The following is a 26,695-nucleotide window of genomic DNA, read 5'->3' as shown; positions in this document are numbered from 1 at the left end:
ATAAAGCAGCTAGGTTAGATGAGTGAAGAGGAAAGTCAGGTGCAGGGAGCAGGGTGGAAACAATATGAATAAGGTCTTCATGACAACTCCTGGGGCAGTTCCATAAAGAAGAATGCATCCAAGTGATCCCCTGGATGTATGTTCAGGCTAGGCTGAAGAAGAGAAAAGGAAGAATATTGACCCCAGATGCTAGACCTGGCAAGCCCAATAGACTCGACCAGGTGGTGTGCAGGTTCCTCCTTTGGAAGGAGTCCCACTTAGGAGACGCAACTCTGCAAGGCAGTGCATCTTTGTGAGCACGGGGAGGCTGCATTCCAGGCTCCTTCCATCTGCCTGCTCTGGTTCACCTCTTAAAGAATTTAAAAATTTTATTTATATTCCTCTCCTTATGTAAAAATGCTGTTCTTGTTATTGTAAAATAAAAACATGAATTGAAAAAATGTTAGAAAATGCATGACAATGGCCTGTGGTCTCTCTATTAAACTACTTAGATTATATGTTGATGTATGTGCTTCCAAACTTGTCTAAACATTATATATATACAGAATAGTCTACGGCCATACCACCCTGAACGCACCCAATCTCGTCTGATATATACACAGTATATAGTGTTAGATATAAAAATTATATATACAGGATTCTGTTTTTGCTTATATGTATGTGCACTTTCTATAGGAGAATATATACGTACATTTTATTATAAAACAAAAACGGGATCATTCTGGACAGGATGCTTCTTTTAAAACATCACGAGCATCTTTCCCTACCAAGTTCACTAAAATAATTTTAAATGCTGGTATTGTGTTCTGTTGTTCATCCCATTAAAAAAGATTTACTGTAAAGTAGTGAACTCATCATAGAAGATGCCAAGTGGCTGCCTACCGGGACTTACCGAACTGTATTCCTATTGTTGGAAGTATGTATTCCGTTTAAAACCAAATATGTGAGTTACAGCTGCCCCCAAAATATAACCCAAATCCCTGGCCACGGACCTAACGCGGGAGAAGTGACCGAGCTGGGGGCGCTGGGCTTCGAGGGGTGAGCGGGCGGCGGTGGCCGAGGTCACCGGAGGCTGCACACTGCCCAGCGAGGCCCTTGCTCACAAGCTTGTGCGGCAGGGCTGGGGGGCGCTCCCGGCCAGGCCAGGCGGGTCCCCTGAGCAGGACGAGACTTTCGGTAACCGAGTCTCTCGGGCCGGACTGCGGCCGCGGGGCCCGGACAGGGAGCCCGCGCGCGCCCGGCCGTCGGGCCGCCGCGGGCAGGGCGGGGCGGGGCGGGGCCGCGGGCGGGCGGGCGCCGCGCCTGCCGTTCGCCTCTCGGACTGCAGGTGGGGCTGTGCGGCCGCGCTGCCTCCAGGAAGCCTCACGGGCCTTCGTCGGCCGGGCCGCGGCGCCGGCTCCCAGGATGCAGTGTGGACCGGCCGGGCGCTGACGGCGGCGGCGCGTCTGCGGGCGGAGCGGCGGCAGGCCGGCCACCGAGGAGCGCGGCGGGGAAGGCAGGGCCGGGCCGGCGCCGCCTGCGGAGAGGACCGAGCGGCCGGGCCTGCGTGGGGCCGCGCGCGGCGGCGGCGGCGGCGGCGACTTCCTCCGGGCCGGGCCGGACAGCGCAGGGCCATGGCCGAGGCGGCCGCGGCTCCGGTAAGGGCGGCCGGGGCGCGCACGGACGCGCGGCCTCGGGGCCCCGGGCGGCCTGGGCCCAGCACACGGCGCCGCAGGCCTTGGGGAGGGGTTCCGGGGGCCGGGCCGGACCACCGGGCCTGGGGCTCCGGAGAGCGGAGCGCGGGGTCCGCCTGGGCCTACGGCGCCTGCCGGCCGGGTCCCCCATTCCGGGCCGAGCCTGAGCAGCGGCGGAACGGTTGTCCCAGCGCCGGGGGCCGGCCCACACCAAGTTCCTGCTGCCCTGCGGGGCTTCCTGCCCCCGCCCCAGCCGCTGTCCCTTCATCTCCGCGCCCCCCACCCATGGCTCCTTTCTCTGCCTAGCGCTCGGCCCGTGCGTTCCCTCCCCCCCAGCTCCCCCCAGCGGCCTGGTGGCACCTGGGAGGTGTCCGGCTTTGATTCCGCATACACTGAGCGCCCACTGAGTGCCCAGCTCGCTTGGGCCGGCGCGGAAGGGACTTGCTCCCGTGTGTAGAGCCAGGCACTGCACCAAGCCCATCCAAGCATTACTTTGTCCCTGCAACAAACCTGTGGGGTAGGTACCATTATTATCTGTCATACAAAAGAAAACCCCGGGGCCTAGAGAAGTTAACTTGCCCAGGATCACACAGCTGGAAAGTGTGAGAAGACAGTCGCTCTGTGTTCAAGGACCCAGCAGACAGGTACACGGGTAGTAATCGTCCAAAACAGAAAGGCGAGCGCTGGCCTGGCGGTGGGAGCATACTGTGAGCGTGCAGGGGACCCCTGCCCACCCCTCTGGGCCTGATACTCTGCTTCTGTGGTTTGAGCGAGCTTTTACAGTAGGCTAGGATTTCATCAGGCCGAGCTAGGCCAGGGGAGCTTCTCAGGGAGGGAGAAGTACTCGGGCAAAGGCAGAGAGAGACGAGACAGTGCGGGGCGTGTTCAGGAATAAAAAGGAGTCCATCAGCCTGGGAAAGATGGTTTTGGTAAGAGCTGCAGAGAGAGTTGGAAAGAGTTTGGTGCCTGGACTTTGTGGGTGGGCAGTCCATCAACTCTTCTCAAGCAAAGAGTTTGGGGGACAGCTCCATGTGTTATCTAGCCACCAGGTGGTAAGGAGCTGCCACCTCCCACCAAGTAATGTGAAGGCCTTGCATAGGGCTTCCTGGCCCCATCAAAATGGTACAAAAACTGTGGCCTGTTGTTCAAATATTGAAGAGTAATATTTTCTTAATAAAGTGGGAATTTGTGCAGATGCCCTTTTCATGCACCACAAAGACTGTAATAATGCACTTGGAGGATGCAGAGGGTTTCAGTGGCTGGGGAGCTGGGCGTTGATGGGAAAGGACCCTTCTGGAGTAACTCTTGGAGTCTGGACCATGTGACAGGGACCGATGTGAGAGATCAGAGAGGTGAGGGAAGCAACGGTGGCCTTGCAGAGCCCGTGGCTGAGCCTGCTGGAGAGCAAGCCTCACGCCCACGTCTAGTTTTTCTCCTCCAGGCAGGGCTCTGCCCACCCAGAACTTCCCGTCCTTTGAGCCCCATCGGTCCTTCCTTCTTCAGGTCCGTCTTCCCTCCAGACAAGCAGAAAACCTCTTAAGCACTATCCTGGACAGGTTTTTTTCTGCCTCTGCTCAAATTCTGTTTGTCTCCATTTTCTGAGGTGTCCTTCCATATTCTAGTTCTCGATGACTTTCTCTAAATGAGTCCATACTGGTTCCTAGTAGCCACTTCCTTACTTTGCAGATAATCACCAACCTTCTATTTGGGAATGATTTTCCAGAATTTAAGTCCCTGACGGTGGAAGGTGCCAGTCCCAGGACCTCCTCCCTGCCCCTCAGGTCCCTGTGGATGGGGTTGGGTAGCCCAGCTCCCCACCCAAAGTAAAACATGCCCTTTCTTCATTGTCCCTAACTGCTGGTCATTTGAGACACTGTGAATGTTTCCAGTGACAGGGGAGCACCACTTGAGACTGTTGGCGCATGTATAAAAGTGCAGGTTTGTGGCATATGTCTGTCTGCCTCACCAGACTGTAGGGTATGTCACTGATCTTAGGCTACAAAAATACCTAAGACTATCATTTTTACCTTGGGAAGGCGAGGAATTGGGAAAGAAAAAGCCAGAATCTTAGCGGGCTTAGGCAGTGTCAAAAAATCTCACTCTTGGCTCTCGGAGATTTGCAGTAATGGTGATTTTAGCTTGTGGGGGAGGGGCAGTTGGGGAAGGGATAAAATCAGATTGTCCTGGGGGAAGGGGAATTGGCCATTACATTTTTATGCTTATTAAAGGGGGCATGAGATGCTTTATAAAGAAAAAAAAAGAAAGAAATTGAGCAATACTCTTGTTTGTGCAGTTTCAGTGAACCAGCTGTTTTTTTTGCTAGGTCATCACCAGTAGACAGTTCCTGTGTAATCATGACGGGAGGTGCAGGCTGGGCTCTAGGAAATCTGCAGTTTGCCATTTCTCCACTAAAACGCCCCAGCAATGCCAAGTCACTGCCATGTGGCCAAATTGCACCAAGCGCCTGCCATGTGTCAAGCACTGTGCTGTGACAAGATGCAGTACGGCCTTCAGGGAGCCCTCAGTGTGAGGGCCTGTGGGAAATTACTGTGCAGGGTGATCAGCACCAGGGTAGGAGTCTGCACAGTGCGCTGCAGAGGCCTGGAGGACGTAGGCCAGACCTAAGACACCCTAAGGAGGTGATTGCCAAGTTGAGATCTGGCATGTGGTACAAGATAGCCCCACTTTCCACATATAGGGGCTCCCCACTCCCAGCCCAGCTCCCCCATGCCTAGGGGAGATAGGCTCAAGGAACACACTGGGTAGAATGAATGATGTGGGCTTCTCTTTCTCATTTCTGAAAGATTTCTCCGTGGACAATGGCAGCTACGATTCAGGCCATGGAGAGGAAGATTGAATCGCAGGCTGCCCGCTTGCTTTCTCTAGAAGGTCGAACCGGGATGGCTGAGAAGAAGCTGGCCGACTGCGAGAAGACGGCCGTGGAGTTCGGGAACCAGCTGGAGGGCAAGTGGGCCGTGCTGGGGACCCTGCTGCAGGAGTACGGGCTGCTGCAGAGGCGGCTGGAGAACGTGGAGAACCTGCTGCGCAACAGAAACTTCTGGATCCTGCGGCTGCCCCCAGGCAGCAAGGGGGAGGTCCCCAAGGTAGCTCCTGGGTGCCCTGGGCTGGGGGAGCCCAAGGGGCTGTACCTGTGAGCATGTGGGTGAGCGTGTGCCACACTTGTGGTTCCAGGTGCCCGTGACCTTTGATGATGTGGCCGTGTATTTCTCCGAGCAGGAGTGGGGCAAGCTGGAGGACTGGCAGAAGGAGCTCTACAAGCACGTGATGAGGGGCAACTATGAGACGCTGGTCTCCCTGGGTAAGGCCTGGCACTCGTTTCTCTGTTAAGTGGGATTTTTTTTAAGCCCTCAATCTCTTCTCGTAGTTGTTTTTGTCTCAGCTATGTGTAAATCACTAGAAACGTTGAACTTGCAAGGACTTACCACCACCTCCTGCGAAAGATGAGCCCTGGGCAGTGGAGTCCGGAGCTCCCTTCTCCCTGGTGGTTGCGGGTCACGGAATGCTCCTCTCCTAACCAGGCCTGGAGCATGGACCTTTCTGTTCTTGCTGAGACTTGGAGCGGAGAAGGCTCCTACTGCTCCTGTGCCCAGTAAATAGTCAACCCCACATTTGAGAAAGACTTTTCCTTTTAGCCTTCTCTTGCAGAGATGTGTGGCCTTCACAGTGACGTGCCTCGGGGTCAGTAGAGAACACAGCAGACCATGCTTCTTGAAGCAAACCATTTCTTTGTGCCCCAAAGCTTTGCTTGCCTCAGACCCTGGGGCTACTGCTGCTCTTCTCATTTATACTTCCCAGGAAAGGCCTGGACTCTAATTCCTCCTGGGCTGGTTTCCTCTTCCCGATGGTTTCTGTGTGATCTCAGAGCTACGGGTAATAAGCCTGAGGATGGGAGCAGGTGCAGACTGATGTTAAGAACTGTCCCGATTCTTACTGTGCACCTCTATACCAGAGTTTCTTAACCCCGGCACCCCGGACATTTTGGACCAGATGATTGTTTGTGGTGGGGGCTGTCCTGTGCGTTGTAGGATGTTCAGCAGCATCCCTGGCCTCCACCCACCAGGTGCCAGTAGCACCTCTCCCCCAGCCCTTGTCACGACAGTCAAAATTGTCTCCAGAGTTTGCCAGATGTTCCCTGGGGAGCAAAATTGCCTATGGTTGGGAGCCACTGCTCTATATCAGTTGAGAAATCTAGTTTCTAGACCATTCGTGGTTTTCCAGGCTGACTGTTCCCAGCCTGACTGGACATGACAAAAGCTAACCTTTCTGTCCTTCCTCAGACTATGCCATCTCCAAGCCCGAGGTCCTCTCCCAGATTGAACAAGGGAAGGAGCCGTGCAGCTGGCGTCGCGCTGGCCCCAAGATCCCAGATGTTCCTGTGGACCCAAGTCCAGGTGAGGGGCTGGGAGAAGGCCAGGGAGCCGGCAGGTGATCAGTTGGAAACAGAGAAGTAAGGGCCAGGGAGGGTGTGATCTTTCCAGAGAGAGCCAAGGAGAAACATCAACCTTAAATGTCTTAAATCTAAGTGTTTTATAGTTGAGTTATAACCTCTAACCTATTCAGCTAATACTCTAGAAACTGACACTTTCCATCAGGGAAAGAGGCAGCAAACCCAGTCTTTTAGGAAAGAGACAGAACCAGCGGCACAGAATTAGGGGCAGAGGGAGGAGGACGCTGAGAGGGCAGGTAGGAGAACTGTTGACTCTTGAACAGGATGGGGTTGGGGCACCGGCCCCCCATGCAGGCGAAAATCCACATATAACTTTTGAGTCCCCCAACACTTAACTGCTGAAAGCCTGCTGTTGACCAGAAGCCTTACCAATAACATAAACAGTCTATTAACACATATTTTGTTTGTATGTTCTATGTGTTATGTACTATATTTATCATAAAGTAAGCCAAAGAAAAGAAAAATGTTATTAAGAAAATCATAAGGAAGAGAAAATGTATTTACTATTTATTAAGTGGAAGTAGCTCATAATAAAGGTCTTCATCCTTATCGTCTTCACATTGAGCAGGCTGAGTAACAGAAAGAAGAGGAGGGGCTGGTCTTGCTGTCTTGGGTGGCAGAGGTGGGAAAAAATCCATGTATAAGTGGACTGCACAGTTCAAACCCATGTTGTTCAAGGTCAACTGTATATTGAGAGTTGTTGAAGGGAATACTGTATATTGAAAGCAAAATTAATTGATAGATTTGCAAAGAGTCAGCCTTGCCTCCATCCAAGAACCAAATTTCATTTAAGTCTATTAGTAGTTGCAGAACATAAACCCATTGGTTAGCCATATGGTCCAATAGGATTAGAACCACAAATTTATTTAAGGTGAATCTGGATACCAGATACCAGTGTCTCAGGTTTTCCTGGAGCCGGTCAGTACCTTTGGAAGTTAAGGGAAGGACAGGTGGGTGTGTGAGAAAAACCAAATTCATGAAGTGAAGACCTTGCTGGGTCGTTTGACCAGGGAGACTCCGTCTCTGCCAGCCCTGACCCCTGATTCCTACAGAAGACCTCCCTTGACTGTCTAGCCTGCCTCAGGTTTCCCTTTCATCCGACACCTAGTTACTCAGAAGTCTCCCTGTGTGTAACTCGTGTTGGATTAAATGTGTCTTCCATGCGTGTTTCATCTCAATGAGATTTTTCACTTTACAAGGGCAGAAGCATGTGCAGAGCTGACCACAGGGCCGCATTCATTAATGCATTTGCCAGTTTAGTTCAGCAAACGTATTCTGAGAATCTGGGTGCTGAGGCCAGTGCTGAAAGCTGGAGGATAGAAAGGTGACTGAGAGCAGATGCTGTCTGGATGGAAAGGCGGCTTCCAGCCTTACTGACAGGAGATCCACAGTGGGTGGGTTTTGTTGTGTTTATAACGTGTGTGGAAGCCTCCCTGGCTTCCACACCATCACTAACGAGAGCGCAGAAGAGCTCAGAAATACGCCGGCTGCCGGTGAGACCCCCCAGCACTCACAAACCCTACCTAGAGCCCGTCAGCAGGAATCCTGTGTGACCTTTGTCCTTGTCCTCTCTAGTCCAAGAAGAGGGATGACTCCCAGCTCGTCCCCCATCCCCATTTTGCTTGGTCCGTGCTCTTGTCAGACCTCAGCTCCCCTTCTCACCTCCTGCAAAGCCCTCCGCTGAGCTTGGCAGGACTCAGCGCCCAGCCAGGCCCGCTAGATCCTGAGTGTTCCTACCCTTTCCTGCTCAGGCTGAGCCCTGCCCTGAGCCCCCTGCATGCTGTTGTCCTCTTCCCCATGTCCCCCAAGCCACCAGGCCTGCAAGGTGGGTATCCTTGCTTCTTGTTATCGCTGCTGTGCTGGTCTCACTCCCTCCTCTCTAGGAACCCCACCTGTGGACCTCAACCCTCTTTCTGCTGCCTTCTGCAGACCTCTGGGCACCTTTCCTCCCGCATCCCTTCCTGCCCTCACTCTTGGCAATGGCCACTTCCACACACACGGCCCTTTGCCCACTCCACCCGCCCCCACGGTGGTCCCTTTGACTGGATGACACCCCGTCCACCCTCTCCACTTCCAGCACACCACTCCTGACTCCTGATTTCACCCTCCTGGTGAAATCTGTCTGCCTGTTCTGTGCCTGAACCCGAGCAGCTGTGTGGCTGGAGAAAACCCCACGAGCCACTGGTCTGCTGATGTTCACGACCAGTGGCTTCAGTGGACTCTCTGCCCTGCGGTCACTGCAGCTCCTCAGCCACCTCCCTAGCTCAGGGGTCGGCAAACTGTGTCCCAAGGGCTAAACCTAGGCCATCTCTTTCTGTGTGGCCCACAAGCTGAGAATGGTTTTTGTATTTTTTTAAAAACTGTTTTTTAATTAAAAAGAAGCACACCACACTCACAGCCCTCCCTGCCCCATCTGCCTGCACCTGGGCCCCTCTTCTCTGCACTGGCTCCCGTGACTGCCGAACTGTCCGTCCTCCAGTCAAAGGCCCCTTCCACCTGGCACTAGATCCCACCCGCGCCGCCTTCTCAAGGGCAACCCCGACATTCCTGCCTCAACCCCATCCCCCTCCAGCCACTGCCCTGCTCCTCTGCTCTCCTCGGGCGGATCCCACGGGACAGCGTCTCTGCTTCTGTTTCCCACCCCTCCCTTCCCACTCTCTCTCAAACCCCTTCCAACAAACCCCTTCCTGTCTCTGTCACCAGTGACCCCGTGGTACCAAAAGGTCTGTTTTCTTTCTTGGCCTATTTGTAGCATTTACCACTGATCACTCTCTCCTCCTAGAGTTACTTTTTTTTTTTTTTTTTTTTTTTTGAGATGGATTTCGCCGAGCGTGGTGGCTCATGCCTATAATCCTAGCACTCTGGGAGGCCGAGGCGGGTGGATCGCTGGAGGTCAGGAGTTCGAGACCAGCCTGAGCAAGAGCAAGATCCCATGTCTACTAAAAATAGAAATAAATTATCTGGCTAACTAAAATATATATAGAAAAAATTAGCCGGGCATGGTGGCACATGCTTGTAGTCCCAGCTACTCGGGAGGCTGAGGCGGTAGGATCGCTTAAGCCCAGGAGTTTGAGGTTGCTGTGAGCTAGGCTGACGCCAAGGCACTCACTCTAGCCAGGGCAACAAAGTGAGACTCTGTCTCAAAAAAAAAAAAAAGAAAAAGAGATGGATTCTCTCTCTGTTGCCCAGGCTGGAGCGCAGTGGTGTGATCATAGCTTATTGCAGCCTCGGACCCCTGGGCTCAAGGGATCCTACCTCAGCCTCCCAAGTAGCTGGAACTGCAGGAATGGGCCACCATACCTGGCTAATATTTTTAATTTTTTTTTTTTGTAGGGACAGGGGTCTCGCTACGTTGCTCAGGCTGGTCTTGAACTCTTGGCCTTAAGTGATCCTCCTGTCTCAGCCTCCCAAAGTGCTGGCATTACAGGCATGAGCCACTGTACCCAGCTGAGTCACATCTTTTGACCTTCCTGGTTTTCCTCCTCCCCACTCCACCACTCTTTCTTTGCTGGTTCCTGTTGGTCTTGGAGGCCTCTCAGTATTGGAGTCCCTCGGCTCACACCTTCCCCTTCCTAGGTGCCCGACTCTCACCATCCCATGGGGTCATAGGGCTGTACTTAACCATGGGAAAGTGCTCCTCCAGCCTGGGCGTCTACCCCAATTCCACACCCCCAGCCGCCTGGCCAACGTCTCCGTTTGCTTGTCCGCAGACATCTTGTGCTGAACACTCCCAAAGCCTGCTCCTCCTCTTCCCTTCAAAGCCCATTCCTCCCACATTCTCTCAACCTCCCTCCATCCTTCCAGATGCAGGCCCAAACCCAGGAGTGCTCTGTGACCCTCTCCTTCACACCCACGTCCACCCATCAGAAACCCTGCCGGCCCTCCCTCCCAGATCTGCCCAGAGTCCATCTGTGTGTGCTCAGATTATTGTCAGTCCCTCTGCTCCCGCCCTGCTCCCCTGTCTGCTGGACCCAACAGAGTTCTCCCTTTACGACCCAAGTCCTGGCTTTCCCCGTGATCCACACAACCAGCTTGCCTCCTCCTATTTCTCTCTTTCTGTGCTGCAGCTCCACCGTCTCAGTGCTGTTCCCGCAGCGCTGTCCCAGAGCCTTTGCGATGCCGTCTGCCCGAGCACTCCTCAGAGAGGTCCCCGATGGTGCCTCCTGCGGGCCTTTTCTCTAAACAGGACTCCCCCGTCACTCTATGTAACGGGCAGCCCTTCCCCACCCAGGATTGCCAGGCTCTGTCTCCTGCTCTGGTTTGTTCCACGTCAGACAGCATCGTCTGTCACGTGTATTTCATACTTACAGAGTCACCGGCCCCTCCCCACTAGAATGCAGATTTCAAAAGGACAAAAACTTTTATCTGTTTTGTTCATATGATCATTCCAGGCACCATTGCTTAGCACAGAGTAGGAATTCAATAAATATTTGTTGTTAAGTGTATGCCGTGCTCATAATTTAAAACCCATGTATGTGAAGCATGTGTGGATGAAATAGTATATTTCTGATACCATTTAAATCCCTTTTTAGGTCTCCCGGTCCCATTCTTCCCTGGGGTAACCACTTGTCCTGAATTTTGTGTTTATCCTTTCCATCCACATTTTAAAACATCTGTGCACATATGTAGTGGTAAACAATATATAATACAGTTTTTTGTGTTTTGAAAAATTACATAGGTTTCATTATGTTTATCACTCATTATTCTGTATTTCAGATTCATCCATGTTGATACATATAGCTCAAGTTCATGCATTTTAACAGATGCTTAAGCAACTGTAGTTTATTTCCCGTTCCTCCACTGATTTGCACTTAAGCTATATCTAAGTTTTTACTATCATAAGTGATACTGCAGTGAACATTCTTGGACATGTCTCTCTGTGCCCAGAAGGGGATGTTTCTCCAGGGAATAGACCCAGAGGCCTCACTGCATCATAGGCTGGTCTTCACCTCTGTCATTTCCATATTGCTGTCCCCTTGGCTACACCAGTTGACACCACTACCAGCAGTTATGAAGTTCCTGTTTTCTTATATCTTTGCCCAGTTTCCATCATTAAATGTTTGCAGCTTGATGGAGGTGAAATGGCATCTTGTTTTAATTTGTATTTCCTCAACTGTTAGTGAAGTTGAGCATCCTTTTCATGTGTATTTGGTTTCATCTCCTGTGAATTGTCTTCTGTTTTTCTACTAAAGTTGTTTTTCATTTTCTTATTGATTCAGGACTTTTTTGTATATATTCTAGATACTAATCCTTTGTCTATTTGCATTACAGACATCTTCACCCAGTCTGTGGCAGCTCTTTTAACTTTGTAGTTCTTGGATAAAAATTTTCATCGTTGGCAGAATCAAACCTAGCAGTCTTTTCCTTTATGATTTGGCACTTTTTCTGTAGTAAGATATCCTTGTCTACCTCACTTGAGGTCAAAAAGATATTCTCCTATATTTTCTTATAAAACTCTTAAAGTCTTGCTTTTCAAATTTGCCTTTAATCCATCTAGACTTCATATTTGTGTAGGTTGCAAGGGAGGGTTTAACATTTCCCCCGCAAGGACGTCTGATTTTTCGACAAAGTTTGCTGACTATTTTGTCTTTTCTTCACCGATTTGTAACGGGAGTCTCTCGTGCCCAGGTTTCCGTGTATGCGCGAGGCTGCCCCTGGGCTCCTCGCCCGTCCACTGGTCCCCTGGTTTCTGCGCCAGGACTGCTCGCGTTCAGCTTCGTAATGAGCCTGGGTATCTGGTAGACCACCCTTCTCTGCTTGTTCTTCAGAAACTTTCTTCGCTGTTCTTGGACCTTTGTTCTTCCACATGAATTTCAGAATCTTTATCGTGTTCTCAAGAAAATCCTGCTGGACGTTTGATTGGAATTGCGTTTACTTTATAATTTAATTTCTGGAAAATTGCCCTCATCACAACATGGAGCCTTTCTATCTATGAGAAGACTTGTTTATTGAAGGCAATTCAATAAATTCTGCGTGCTCTGATATGGTTTTACAGTTTTCTCCTGACAGTTGTTTTTATTGTAAATGGGATTTTTACAATTAGTTACATGTTTTAAGTAGTCATTACAGGGCTACAGGTATGCTGTTGACTTTAGTGAAAGAAAAATTTTACTCTCCTATTAGGTCTAATGATTTATCTCTTTAGATTCTCTTGGGTTTTTTAATCTATACATTATACCCTCTATAAACAACACAAAAGTTATCTCTTTTAAAATTTTTATATTATAGGTTTATTTTTCTTGTGTAGTAGGTTGGCTAGGGCAATGTTGAATAGTAGCAATGATGGTTGGCATCCTTGTCTATGGACAAGATAAACTTTTAACATTTCATCCTAAGTACAGTTTTTGCCACAGGCTTTTTGAAGTACTCTCCATTTAAAGACATTTCCTTCTACTCTGGCCAGCCAAAAATTTTGATTGTGAACAAGTGTTGTATTGTATTGAATGCTGTCTTTTTTTTTTTTTTTCCTTTTTTGTATTTTGTTTCTTTTAAAACATTGTTACTGTGTATTATACATGACAATAAATAAAATACATACAGAATAAAATTCATGCAAAGTTTAGATAATGACAGTAAACACCCATCTTCCAATACCCATCGTAGAGGAGATGGATCACAGCCTGAGCCTGCCAGGACCCCTGTCCCTCCCCGATCACATCCCTTCCTTCCTTTCACAGATGAACAGAAAACTCAGAATCAGAGGTAATCAGTCCCTTGCATTTCTTGACGTTTTTATGCCGTATGTATACATTCCTAAATAACAATGTTTAATTTTACCTGTTTTTGAACTTTTTATGAATGAAATATACCACATATATTCTTCTTTAACCTGCTTTTTTCATTTGATATGGCTTTTGAGACTCATCCACATTGAAGTAGTGTAGCTGTAGTTCATTCATTTTCCTGATTTCCACCGCTTTGTAGTTTTCTATTTTATGACTATAGCACTATTTATGCCTTCTGTTGGTGGGTGTTTGTGTTGTTTTTAATTTTTCTTGGTTTTAGGAACAGTGCGATTGTAGAAATTCTCATGCATGTGTAAAAGTTCCCCTAGGTGTAGACCTGGGAGTGGAACTGCTGGGTCATAGGAAAGAGACATATTCAGCCTTTCCAGGTAATGTCAGGTGGGGACACCAGTTCGCTTCCCCGCCAGCAGGGAGGGCCTGGGGCTTCCTGTCGCACTTCATCACCAGCCCTGGAAGTGCCGGTTTCATTTCTCCCCATCTGCTGGGAGTGAAGTGGTTTAAAACTTGCATTTTCCTATTAATGAGATTGAGCACTATATTCTGTATTTATGGGCCATATGTCTTTCCTTTTCTGTGAAATGCCTATTTATGGCTTATGTTCATTTTTCTTTTAAGTTATTTTTCTTTTACTTATTGATTTGTCAGCCATTCTTTACATATTCTGAATATTAATCTTTTTTTACCATAGACTCTAATCCAGTATGATGAATATTAATCTTTTTGTCAGTTATGTGTATTGGTGTCATCTGTATGGTATATTTTAAAGAACAGATGTTTTTCATTGTAACATACTTGCATTTACTAATCTTTTCCTTTATGATTTGTCCTTTTTGTGTCTTAAACAATTAAGAAATTTTTACCTTCCTCAAAATCATAATATAGCATCTCATATTTCCTACTAATAGTTTCTAAATTTCCTCTTTCAAGTTCAAGTTCTTAATCCATTGGGAATGGACTTTTGTGGTGATACGAAGTAGAGACCCTGGTTCTTTGTCACCAGTACCCCGGCTCTTCTTTCCCTTTGTGTTTCAGTTAAACTTTCGAATTGCCTTAGCAAGTTCCATGAAAAAGCCAGTGGAAGTCATGGTTGGAATCGCGTTCAATCTGTCAGACATTTCCCAGAGAATGGGCATGTTTACTATATTGACTCATGTTATCTGTGAATATCCTAAGTCCCTCCATGGGGCTTGTCTATAATGTCTCAATGAAATTTTATAGTTTTCTTCCAAAAAGGTCTTGCAGATTTTTAAAAATATAATCCTGGGTTCCTTGTGTTTTGGTAAATCATGATTGTCCGTGGTATCTTTTTCTAACTTGCATTTTCTATTTGCTGCTGATACATGTTGGGGGCTTCGGGGCAAGGAATACCCCTCTGTGAAGGCTTTTCATCCTATGGCAGGAGCTCCTTCCGGTCTCCCTCTCTGCCCTGTGTGCACCCAGCGCTGCTTGGGAGAAGGCACCTGCCTCACTGGAGAGTTTGGGAGCAAGAGCTGGACCAGCACAGTCTTGGGCAGCTGGCTGCCTCCAGCCACCACGTGGTGTCTGCTGTCTGCTCTTTCTCCCCTGGTCCAGTGGGTAACGTTCTGATTATAGGGTGTTGGTCACAGATAAAAGCTACTTCCTAAATTATCAGTAATAGAAATCAATTAGCCTCACCTGCCTTCCTCTTTTGTTTTATTTCTCTGTTAAGATCCATGACAGGGAAGAAAAAGGGTAATTGATCGGCTCCCTCGAAATCCTAATAGTATATAAAAATGAAGTTGTCTTTCATTTACTGATATTTCTATCTAGGAATCTTGCTAAAATTCTCACTAATGCTAATAACTTTTCTAATAATTGTGTAATGATTCTCAGATTTTCTGAAAAGTTAATCATATCATCTATAAGTAATAAAAATTTTTTGGTTTTTTTTTTTTTTTCAAATATTTATGGCTTATTTTTCTCTTGTTTTATTGTGCTGGCTGAGAACTCCCAGAAAAATCCTTAAATAGAAGTGATGATAACAGGTATCCTATTGGTTCCTGAATTTAAAGAGAATGCTTTTTGACTTTTTACATTAAGTATAATATTTGCTAAAGGTTTTGTTTACAGATACCCTTTATCATTCTAAAGAAGTTTCCTATATTTCTGGTTGGCTAGGTGTTTCTAGTAGGCATGACTGTTTAATTTTATGCAATTTTTTTGATATCTATTGAGGTGATTATATGGTTTTTCTCCTTAACCTGCCAATATGGTAAATTGTTATTTTCTAATGAAAATTTATTTCTAATGAAAATTGTTATTTGCTAATGAACCAACCTTGCAATCCTGGAATAAACCTAATTGAGTCATGATCCTTTATGTACATTGCTGGATTTTGTATCCTAATTATTTTGTTTAGGATTTCTGAGTCTTTGTCATGAGTTACATGATGGGCCTGCAATTTTCCTTTCTCAAACTGTCTTTGTCTGGTTTCAGTATTCAAGATAGATGTGAGCTATGACGTGTGCCCTCTGTTTTTATTTGTTCAGAGAGTTTGTATAATGTTGGGATTATCTATTCTTTGAATGTTTAGTAGAAAACACTAGGAGGCCAGCTGGGCCTCAAGTTTTCTTTGTAGGGGAGATTTTGACTACTGATTTATTTTAGTTCTAGGACTATTCAGGTTTTCTATTCCTTCTTTAGTCAGTGTTGGCAAGTTGAAATTTTTCTAGGAATCTGTCCGTTTCCCTGTGGTTTTCAGATTACTTGGAATAACATTCATAAGATCTTCTTTATCTTTTTAGTCTCTGCTGCACTGATCATTGTGTTCTGTTTTCATTCTTGAGACTGGTTATCGTTCTGTCTCCTGTTCTTACTCTTGCTAGAGATGAACTGGTTTAATAGTCACTTCAAAGAACCAACTTTCGGCTCATTGAATTCTTTGTTTGCTCTTTTATTACATTCTTACATTTATTATTTCCTTCTGCTTTTTAAAGGGTTTTGTTGTTGATGTTCTTGTAACCTACACATTTTGATAGATATTTTCATTAACAATGGGTTCCAAATATCTTCTCATTTTCATTGTGATTTTGCCTTAGACCCTTGGATTATTGAGAAAGAAATACATGTATTTAAAATTTATTCCATGTGGAGAGTTACTGATTTCTAACCTAATTGTGTTATAGTTAGAAAATGCAGCATGTAAATTAATCTTTTAAAATTTGCTGATATTTGTGTTATGACTTAGAAAGTATTCATTTTTCCTTAATGTTCTGTGTAGCTTAAAAAGCAAATGTTCTCCTTATATTTGGATTCTGCCTCTGTACATTTGGTCAGGTTTGTTAATAGTGTTGTTCAAATTTTCTACAGCCTTTAGTTGGCCAGATTTGTCAATACAGAGAGAGAGATGTCAAAATCTCCCACTGTGAAAGGGGATTTATCCATTTCTCTCTGGAGTTTTACCAGTTTTGATTTATTATTTTGAAGCTATATTATAAACTTAAATATTTAGAATTATTTTATCTTCCTGGTCAGCTTACTAGTGTATAGTAATCCTTTTTTATTTTTGATTTTTAAAGTTTATTTCATCTGACATGGCACAGCTACATCATTTTTTAAACATTGTTAATTCTGGCTTAGTATATCATTCATTCTTTTACGTTGCTTTCCGCATCCTTCTGTTTTAGGTGTGTCCTTTGTAAATAGCACGTGGCTGGGGTTTTTGTTTGTTTTTAGTCTGATAATCTTTACCTTTTAAATTTCTAAAACAGTAGCCACCAGCCACATGTAGCTACTGAGAACTTGAAATGTTCTGTAAGGATAAAATACATACCACATTTCAAAAACTGTGTACAAAAAAAAAAGATTTGTATACAAAAGATGCGTGAATAAAAAGTAATATAAATCATCTTATACTGATTATATGTTGAAATAACATTTTGGATATATTGAGTTAAATAAAATATACTGTTAAAATTTATTTCACCCGATCTTATTCTTTCAAAGTAGCTACTAGAACACTTAAAATTTAAATAGGTGGTTCACATTGTTTATCCCATTAGACAGCACTATTGATCATGGTTACTAATTTATTTGGGTTCTTTCCTACCATCTTAAATTGTGGTATTAATCCTTAGTCCTGCCTTTTCTGTATTTTTTCCCCACCCCTCCTTCAGGAATTACTCATTTGGGTTTTTTGCCTTCTCAAACTATTGTTATTTTTAATTAGTTTGAAAGTTACACATCCTGTTTCTATTTTTTTAGAAGAAGACTTTAGAACTTTTTTCTTCCTTTAGAAGTTGTTTTTTGTGTGTTTGATGGTAACGAGCTCTCAATTTGTGTTTGTATATGAGTTTATATGTGTCTTAAAATATCTTTATTCCATCCCTATACAGTGCACCTTCTCTGTCTGTGGGTTTCTTATTCATGGATTCAGCCAACTGCTGATTGAAAACATTTGAGGAGAAAAAAGTGTGTGTGTTAAACATGTAGAGACTTTTTTCTTGTAATTATTCCCTGAACAATGCTATCTACATACTAATAGACTTTACATTGCATTAGGTATTATAAGTAATCTAGGGATGATTTAAAGTATATGGGAGGGCCGGGTGCGGTGGCTCACACCTGTAATCCCAGCACTCTGGGAGGCCGAGGCAGGTGGATAGCTCGAGCTCAGGAGTTCGAGACCAGCCTGAGCAAGAGCAAGACCCCGTCTCTACTAAAAATAGAAAGAAATTATCTGGCCAACTAAGATATATATAGAAAAAATTAGCCGGGCATGGTGGCACATGCCTGTAGTCCCAGCTACCTGGGAGGCTGAGGCAGTAGGATTGCTTGAGCCCAGGAGTTTGAGGTTGCTGTGAGCTAGGCTGATGCCATGGCACTCACTCTAGCACGGGCAACAGAGCGAGACTGTGTCTCAAAAAATAAAAAATAAAATAAAAAATAAAGTATATGGGAGAATATGCGTAGGTTATATGCAAATACTACACCAATTTATGTAAGGGACTTGAGCATCGTGGACTTTGGTATCCACAGAGAGTCCCAAAACCAATTACCCATGGATACCGAGGAACAACTTTACTGGAAAGACATAATTCTAGTTTGATTATTATTTTTTCTTAGTGTTTTTTTCTAGCTTCTGTTGCTATTGAGGAGTCAGCCATCAGTTTAATTATTATTCTTTTTTTGAGACAGGGTCTCGCCCTGTTGCCCTGGCTAGAGTGCCAGGTGGAGTCATTATAGCTCACTGCAACCTCAAACTCCTGGACTCAGGTGATCCTCCTGCCTCTCAGGCTCCTGAGTAGCTGGGATGTGCGCCACCACTCCCAGCTAATTTTTTCTATTTTTTTAGTAGAGATGGGGTCTCATTCTTGCTTAGGCTGATCTTGAACTCCTGACCTTAAGCAGTCCTCCCGCCTCGGCCTCCCAGAGTGCTAGGATTATAGGCGTGAGCCATTGCGCCCCGCCTAATCATTGGGGATACTTTGCCTTTTTTCTCTGTCTGCTTTAGGTCTCTTTCTTTGGTGATCTGCAGATTTACAACAGTGTGTCTAGGTGTGGATTTCTTTCTCTTTATCCTGCTTCAGTCATTGATATGTTTCACCAACTTGGGAAAATTGGTAGTATTCTCTCTTTGAATATTGCCTTGTCCCCTTTCTGTCTGCCCTTTTATGCTGGAACTTTTCATGTTAGCCTTTATAACTTTGAGCCCCTCTTTATATCTTCATATTTTCAGCTCAATCTCTGTGCTGCTGAGGTTGGAATAATTTCTGATCTGTCTTCTAGTTAGTTTACCATTCTCTATTCATTCATCTCCATTCTGTTGTTTAACCTATAGATTGGATTTTTAAATATCAATTATTTTATCTTTACATTCTAAAGTTACATTTGATTCTTTTTCAAAATTTGATTGGTCTGTTTTGATAGTCTCATTTCCCGTACTTTTATTCCCCCCTTTTCTTTCTCTAAATATATTAATCTTTGTATTCTCTATATGATATTTCCAGTATCCAAAGTCTGCAGGTCCATTCTGCAGCTCGTGCTTTCTACTGAGTTTGTTTGAGATGGCTGGTTTTCTTACTGAGGTGGTGACGTGTAATTGTGAGCTCATTAATTATTTGAAAGCTGTGTTTAAAATGCTTTCCTCCTGAGAATGTGTGTGTTTGTCTCTGCTGGTCATCTGGTGCCAGCGCAGACCCAGGCCCGCTACTTTTACCTGGAGGTTTTCGGGCCTCAGTGGCGCTATGAGGGCTGGCACCAGACACCCTCGAGTGCTGGCCTGTGGGTGTCAGCTTCCAGGGGAGATTCTTCTCCCCCCTCAGGCAGAACAGGCAGTCTCCTTCTGTGGGGCAGGTTTTGGCTTTGATTTTTATTGTAAGTGTAGTCCACTGGGAATGTTGCCCTTTGGGGTCTCAGGTTTATGTGGGGGGGGGGGAGGGCAGAAGGTTGCCTCCCACCCTGCCTGATCCCAGGCTTTTCACATTCTTCTGCCCTAAATGTGCACAGTCCATTCAAACCCAGGCATCAGGAGATCAGGAGATGTTCTCCACTATACATTTGGGCTTTCTTACAGTTTCTGGCCTCTGTTTGTTTTCTTGCTTTATTTGCAGGTCATCCATGCTTAAAATATTTTTTATTTCTATACTTCACACTCAGCATTTTTAGATGTTCCACACTGAGAGGAATTTCTCTGTTTCTCTGCACATCTAGCCAGCAGTATGCCAGAAATAGAAGAGTTGAATGCTGGGTTTATATCTGTTAGGATGATTATATTGTTTTTGCCATTAATCAGTTAACTTTGTGAGTTATAATACCATATTTCCTAGTGTTATCCTTGAGTTCTCAGGATAAACCCAACTTGTTCATAATATATTATCTCTTTCTTTTTTTGCAGATACATTGCTGGGCTTGATTTGCAATTCTTTAATTTAGAATCTTTGCATATCTGTTCATGAATGAGATTATTTTATAAATTTTTCATATACTCTAGTTTGTGTAATCAAAATTGTACTAGCCTCATAAAATGGGATGACAGATATTTGCTCTCAGCATTTTGAAGATATTCCATTATCTTCTGTTGAAGGAAATCTACTTTCAGTCTGAATGTCATTCTTTTCTCTTTGGTATCTTTTAAGATTTTTCTCTTTGTCTTTGTTGTTGTTCCATCTCACATGAATGTTGTCAAGGTTGGTTTGTTTATTTTTATTTATTTATTTATTTCAGCTCATTATGGGGGTACAAAAGTTCAGGTTATATATATTGCCCATGCCTCCCCATCTCCCGAGTCTGAGCTTCAAGTGTGTCCATTCCCTAGACAGTGCACATCACACTCATCATGTAGGTATGCACCCATCCCCTCCCCCATCCCCCCCTGCCCGTGGCCGGGCACCTCCCCCCCCACCCCCCGTCAGAACTTCAAGCGTGTCCATTTCCCAGGCAGTGCGCATTGCACTCATCAAGTAGGTATACACCCATCCCTTCCTATTTGGGAATTGATGTGCTCCTTCAAACTATGGGCTCATAATGCCAATTTTGGAAAAAGTCTCTGCCATTATTTCTTTACCTATTGCCATTTACTCATTTCTCTATTCTCTCCTTCTGGGATTTCTGCCAGCACATCTTAGAACTTTTCATTCTATCCTCCATGTCTCTTAACTTTTGCATAGTTTTCTTTATCTTTCAGTGCTGTACTCTGGGTTATTTCCCCAGATCCGTTTTCCAAGTCACTGATCTTCTCTTCAGCTGTGTCCAATCTATTGTTAAGCCGTCCATTGAGTTTTTCATTTCCACAATTGCTTTTGTCATTTCCAGAATATCTATTTAGTTCCTTCTCAAATCTGACTTTTAAAAAATAATTTTCTTCTCTTGCCTTAGAGATTCTGTTCCTTCATTTATTTCTTTGATGATTTTAGACACACTTATGTTACTGTGTCATTCAGCCTATCCTTTTTTTCTGTAGTTGTTGAGAGTGAAATCTGCCATGACTCTCATGCCCATTTGGCTCCTCTTCTGGTTTGTAAGTTTTAGGGTTTTTTCTGGTTTTAGTTTGTAAGGGAGCCCCTACCCCTCTGGGGCAGATTTGCATTTGCCTGTGCTGGGGCCTCCTGAGTTGCCATGGCTCTCAGCTGCTTTTTCTGTGAATTTCTCAGCTTAGGGTCTCTGCCCCTTGTGGGTGGTTTGAATTCTGTGTGGAGATGTGATTCTGAGTTTTTTTATGGGTTACTTTCTCACACATAGCCCTGGACAAGTAGGTGGCTTCCCAGTAGCTCCCTGGGGTGGATGGGGTTTTCCTAGTCCCACTCGCATAGGCTGGACATGGCCTGTGGCTCCTGGTTTCATGCAGGCCACTCAGCCCCGCTCTCGGCCTCACATGGACATGAAAGCCCAGCCCCTAAGGTCTGTATCCCATTCCAGCAACCCTCTGGGCCACTTGCCTCCCACCATGACTCTTAACTGGACTGGTGCTTTCTCTTCAGTTCTCATATCTGGAATCTTTCTTTTGAGCTCACTTAAATACATGTGGGGGGATAAGGTTTTGGAGGGATTTGGGGTTAAATTTTATGTGGCATTTCTGTGTTTCAGGTGAGGGCAGGACATCCCCAGAGCAGCCCAGTCTCCCTTGTGTACCAGTGGCCTAACCCTGATAATGCCCTTGTTTATCCCCCCTCCCCCATCACCCTTTCCTACCCTGCCCATGTACCCAGTGCCTGTGACCTCACACTGGGCCCAGAGGCCCCAGAGGCCCTGTTTGCTGTTGCCTTCCCTTCCCACCGGGCTCCTTTGCTATTTGTTGGAACCTTATACGACCCCTGTGTCCATTTCCTAGGGCAAGGGGCCATGATGCTGTGCTCACACACTCTCCCTTTCCTAGGCTCGGGGGCCCCGGTCCCTGCCCCTGACCTCTTAATGCAGATCAAGCAGGAGAGTGAGCTCCAGCTCCAGGAGCAGCAGGCCCTGGGCGTGGAGGCATGGGCAGCCGGGCAGCCAGATATTGGGGAAGAGCCCTGGGGCCTCAGCCAGCTGGACTCTGGAGCAGGAGACATCTCCACGGACACTACCTCTGGTGAGTGGCTGAGATGGGATCAGACACAGGAATGAGTTGTCCCTATGGGGAGAGATGGGGAGAGCTCCAGGAGGATATGGGTTGCTGTGGGCTCTCAAAACTTCTGGTCTAATTTAGAAGTTTTCCCCACCTTGAGGCATGGGCTGCGCCAGGGGACGCTTGCAGCCCCTCTGAGGTCAGTGATGCTGTTCCTGGGCTTTTCTCTGGCCCAGGTACCAGTGGCCCCCTTCGTCAACCACATGGCTGCTCTTTGTGCCCCTGGAAGTGGGCATTGAAGTCCCACTGGTTGCCTCGTATTCAGGACAGGCTGCACGAGATGAGTTGGTGAGGTCTGAGCTTCCCGGTGCTTCAGAGAAGGGGCAAAAGACACTGGGTTCAGAGAGGCTGAGTCCTTATCATCACTCAGAAAAGTCCCTGATGGGGATCTCAGGGCTTCGCCTGCTCCCCTCACCCACAGTTTGCTTCTGCTTCTGCCCCCTCACCCCCACTTCCTCCCCTAACCCTCCGGCTCCGCTCTCTCCTCCTTGCAGGCGTCCATTCCAACTTCTCAACCACCATCCCGCCCACCTCCTGGCAGGCGGATCTCCCTCCCCACCATCCGTCCTCAGCATGCTCGGACGGGACCCTGAAGCTCAACACCGCAGCCTCCACGGAAGGTACAGGGGTGCAGAGAGGGGACGGGAAAGGCCCATGCCTGTGATACCTCAGCCCCGGTGCCCCATTTTTACTGGTGAACTGCCCTGACCTTCCAGCCAACAGGCATTAGGGTGTCTTTTGATCTTACAGTTCCTCATCCATCCTGTTCTTTATCTCCTTCCCAAGTCTTAGATTGGAACAGCCTTTCTTGAGGATGTCCATGTTTCAGACAGTTCCTTTTTCACACAGTGTTAACCAGTCTATTCTGCTACGCTGATGTCTTGAAGGATATACCTGCTCCCCAGACTGAAGGACCCATGGCCTCTCTGGCATGGAAGAAAACAAAACTGAACCAGAACCACTTCTTAGATGTTGGTACTTCCAGAGACAGGTGTCTGAATGCCAAAATTCAGAAGAACAACTACCACATTTATCTGTTAGTTTTCTGTTTATTTAGTTTTGAAGGCCAATCATCTGTTACCTTAAGTAATTTCTGTCATTTTAGCACCCCAAAAATTGTGCTAAGATCCCTGCTATCAATAAGCCAAGATACCACATCCCACAGCTGGTGTGTGGCAGAGCCGGGGCAGTCCCAGATCCAGCTAACCCCAAGCCCCTGCTTTGCACCTTGATCACAAGGCCACCAGTGCTCAGAATTCCCTTCCTAGGATGCATTCATGGTTGGCCTCAACAGCCAAAGTAAAAGTCAACTTGGGAAGCAGGTGTGATAGGTGCTTTTCCTGTGATGAAGGTGTCAGAACACCAGTAGGGGGATGCTCTGCTGAGCTGCCAGGGGCCCAGGGTTGGGGGGATGTTAAGGGCCCTAAGCAGCTGCGGAGCGGCCAGATGACAGTATCAGATTCATAGCTCTCTGGGCACATGAGAAACAGAATGATCTCTGTCTTTCTGCCTTTCTCAGCAGATGTAAAAATTGTGATAAAAACAGAAGTCCAGGAAGAGGAGGTGGTGGCCACACCCGTGCATCCTACTGACCTAGAGGCTCACGGGACCCTGTTTGGACCAGGCCAAGCCACACGGTTTTTCCCTAGTCCTGTCCAGGAAGGCGCCTGGGAGAGCCAGGGCAGTTCCTTCCCCAGCCAGGACCCTGTGCTGGGGCTGCGAGAGCCTGCCCGGCCTGAGAGGGATATGGGTGAGCTCAGCCCTGCCGTGGCCCAGGAGGAGACCCCTCCCGGGGAATGGCTCTTCGGCGGGGTCCGGTGGGGCTGGAATTTTCGGTGTAAACCGCCAGTGGGCCTGAACCCAAGGACTGGGCCCGAGGGGCTCCCTTACTCCTCCCCAGACAATGGCGAGGCTGTCCTGGACCCCAGCCAGGCCGCGAGGCCCTTCAACGATCCCTGTAAATACCCTGGCCGGACCAAAGGCTTTGGCCACAAGCCGGGGCTGAAGAAGCACCCAGCAGCGCCCTCGGGGGGCCGGCCCTTCACCTGCGCCACGTGCGGGAAGAGCTTCCAGCTGCAGGTCAGCCTGAGCGCGCACCAGCGCAGCTGCGGGCTGCCAGACGGCGCGGGCCCCGGGACAGGGACAGGGACAGGGACAGCGGGTGGCAGCGCTCGGGACAGCAGCGCCCTGCGGTGCGGGGAGTGCGGCCGCTGCTTCACACGCCCCGCGCACCTCATCCGCCACCGCATGCTGCACACGGGGGAGCGGCCCTTCCCCTGCACCGAGTGCGAGAAGCGCTTCACCGAGCGCTCCAAGCTCATCGACCACTACCGAACGCACACGGGCGTGCGGCCCTTCACCTGCACCGTGTGCGGCAAGAGCTTCATCCGCAAGGACCACCTCCGCAAGCACCAGCGCAACCACGCGGCGGGGGCCAAGGCGCCGGCCCGCGGCCAGCCGCTGCCGCCGCTGCCTGCCGGGCCCCCGGACCCGTTCAAGAGCCCGGCCTCCAAAGGACCCTTGGCCTCCACAGACCTCGTGACCGACTGGACTTGTGGTCTCAGTGTGCTGGGACCCACTGATGGCGGGGACCTGTGAGCGCCCCAGCCCCGCAGCCACGCCGGCCACACGTGTAAAAAGCCCCGTTTGGAGACAGCAGGGTGGCCTCGGGAGCTCCGAGGTGGAAACGGAGACCGGGGAACCAAATTTCCAAGTTGCCGAACTGATCACTGGAAAAAGAGAAACTATCAAACAATGCAGCTTCCACCTCTAAACAAAGTAGAATTCTCTGATTGTGAAATATGAGCACCGTAGAATTTTAAGTAATTTAATTGCGAACCTGTTGTTTTTTTTTTTTTTTTTTTTGGTTTTTTTTTTTTTAATTCTTGAGGAAAAAGCTGGAAAGTAGTAGTAGTGCCAGTTTAAATTTTGTAGCGCACTTTTAGTTTTCAGGGCGTGCGTTTCTGTTGCCGTGTCTCCCCAAGTCTGATCATGAGTGTGTTGGAAGGTTGGCCGGCTGGGGCGCCCCTGGTCCCACTGACTTCTGGGGCCAGGGTCCTGCCGACCACTCAGCCCCCTGGGAGGCGAGACCAGGCGGTCGAAGCAGGCTGATCTAGGCCTGGAGCGCCAAGCCCTGGCAGTGAGGCCCCCCGGTGCCCGGGAGCCCAGCTGAGCGCCGCAGGAAAGACCGTCCCGAAGCAGCAGTTACATTCCCCAGCTTGCCTCCATCTGAAAAGGCCCCCCAAAAGTGCTGGCCCCAACTTTTCCCTATTTCGGGCCACCGGCAGTACATCTCCAAAGGGAACTTGGCAGTGTCCTCTGCTGTGTGACTCCTGGGCCTCATGAGGGAGGGTTGTCAGAAACCACAGCGTTAGGTCTGGAGAGGTGAAGAAACCGAGGCTCAGGGAGTTGAACCCTCAAACATCTAGTTACCCGCAGAGCCCGAGCGAACCCAGCCTGCCCAGCCTGCCCACCCCGCCCGGGGCTGCTTCCCACTCCCACAAGATGCCTGTTTCCTGTTCCCTCTGCGTAGTGTTTTCTTACTTTCAACACACTTCCACCTCGCATCTCATGTGATCATTACTGTGACTTTGGGAAGCAGCAGGACAGGGATTTCTTTTGAGAGATGAGGAGATAAACCGCTCCAAGGGGACACATCTCAGCTTCTCACTGCGGGTACGGTACGCAGTGGCCTGCCAAGAGGTGGGAAGAGCCCAGGTGAGACACAGCTCATTCTCCTGGAACATCAGTTTGGGGGAGAAAAGGTTTCCGTTTTTGCCCTCTTAAAATATTTGGCCCACAGCGACCTAAGTCAAATCCTCAAAGGAACTTGTGCTTTTAGCAGCTGCTTCTGCTGCGCACCAGCCTCCTGTGTGTGCGCGCGCTCGGTCGTCTGCTGGGCATTCCGGAAAGCACAGCCCCAGAAGCTGGATGACGGACAGCGGCCTGTTCATCCTTGCGCCTAGTGTCTTAAAGGTGGGCCCAGATGTCTTGATTCTGCCACAGTGCTGTCCCGACCACACAAATATCCATTCCTGTTTTGTTGAAGCAGCCACTGGTCCTCTTGCCCAGAATGGGCAGCTTGTCTCCCCTGCGGAGGGGGAGGCCGTGGCTGCTGTTCATTCAGCTCCCTCATGCATACTTCTAGTAGGCAATAGACTAGTTAAGAAAATTGTTTCTATGTACTGTATATTTTGTACCTGTTTACACTTCTAATATTGATATAACTGATATTTTGAAAAACAAATAAACAGAAAACATCCTGTTAAAATAAAACCTAACCAGCACCAAGCGGTTTTGTGGGTCCCATTCTTAGACCTGCATCTTTGTGGCTGATGCTTGTGAACACATCCTCCACAGGACTGTCTGTTCGGCTGCCTCAACTCCCTTCTGCACCTGCAGTGGTGACCGTCCTGGAGAAGTAGGAATGGAAGTTTCCAGAGAAGTTTGACTTTGTAGAGATAAACTGACTTTTGGAGGGAGAATCAAAACACATCAGATCACTTTGCAACAGAATATAAGCATGGTTTATGTCATGGTTTTATATGATTTGAGATGATATATATGAAGATAGGAAGGTCTGGGAGAAGAATCGCAGAATATCAGAGGAAAATGGATGTTGATGTTCTCTCCTTGCATCTTTTCTTGGCTGGGCAGGAGGTGAAGAGAGGACGTGTGACGCCTGTGTTTGTGATCCAGGTATCGGAGCAAAGTCCGTTGATGGTGGCTGAGCCAGGCTAACACCCAC

General features: G+C 47.6%; 1 protein-coding gene across 4 annotated transcripts; it reads left to right on the top strand.

Annotated features, from left to right (window-relative positions):
• Positions 1–1,474: 1,474 nt before the first annotated feature.
• Positions 1,475–25,821, top strand: ZNF746 (zinc finger protein 746). 4 transcript variants are annotated; one of them, XM_069461381.1, is made up of 7 exons: positions 1,475–1,637; positions 4,478–4,777; positions 4,911–4,992; positions 5,972–6,085; positions 21,721–21,912; positions 22,443–22,568; positions 23,471–25,821. In XM_069461381.1, exons 1-7 carry the CDS (start codon positions 1,614–1,616, stop codon positions 24,544–24,546), a joined length of 1,914 nt encoding a protein of 637 aa, XP_069317482.1. In that variant the 5' UTR covers positions 1,475–1,613; the 3' UTR covers positions 24,547–25,821. The 4 variants fall into 4 exon arrangements, with proteins under 4 accessions (XP_069317482.1, XP_069317481.1, XP_069317480.1 ...); XM_069461380.1 differs by having other exon boundaries at positions 23,468–25,821; XM_069461379.1 differs by having other exon boundaries at positions 4,866–4,992.
• Positions 25,822–26,695: the final 874 nt, after the last annotated feature.

Source organism: Eulemur rufifrons, chromosome 29 (assembly GCF_041146395.1).
Source record: "Eulemur rufifrons isolate Redbay chromosome 29, OSU_ERuf_1, whole genome shotgun sequence".
Taxonomy (NCBI): domain Eukaryota; kingdom Metazoa; phylum Chordata; class Mammalia; order Primates; family Lemuridae; genus Eulemur; species Eulemur rufifrons.
This window is presented reverse-complemented; position numbering and strand designations above follow the sequence as displayed.

Excerpts from the sequence above, each read along its gene's own strand:
- ZNF746 (XM_069461378.1), top strand. The coding sequence starts at position 1,614 with ATGGCCGAGGCGGCCGCGGCTCCG. Across the intron at positions 1,638-4,477 it reads CCGAGGCGGCCGCGGCTCCG|ATTTCTCCGTGGACAATGGC; the intron begins GTAAGGGCGGCC and ends CATTTCTGAAAG. Across the intron at positions 4,993-5,971 it reads TGAGACGCTGGTCTCCCTGG|ACTATGCCATCTCCAAGCCC; the intron begins GTAAGGCCTGGC and ends GTCCTTCCTCAG.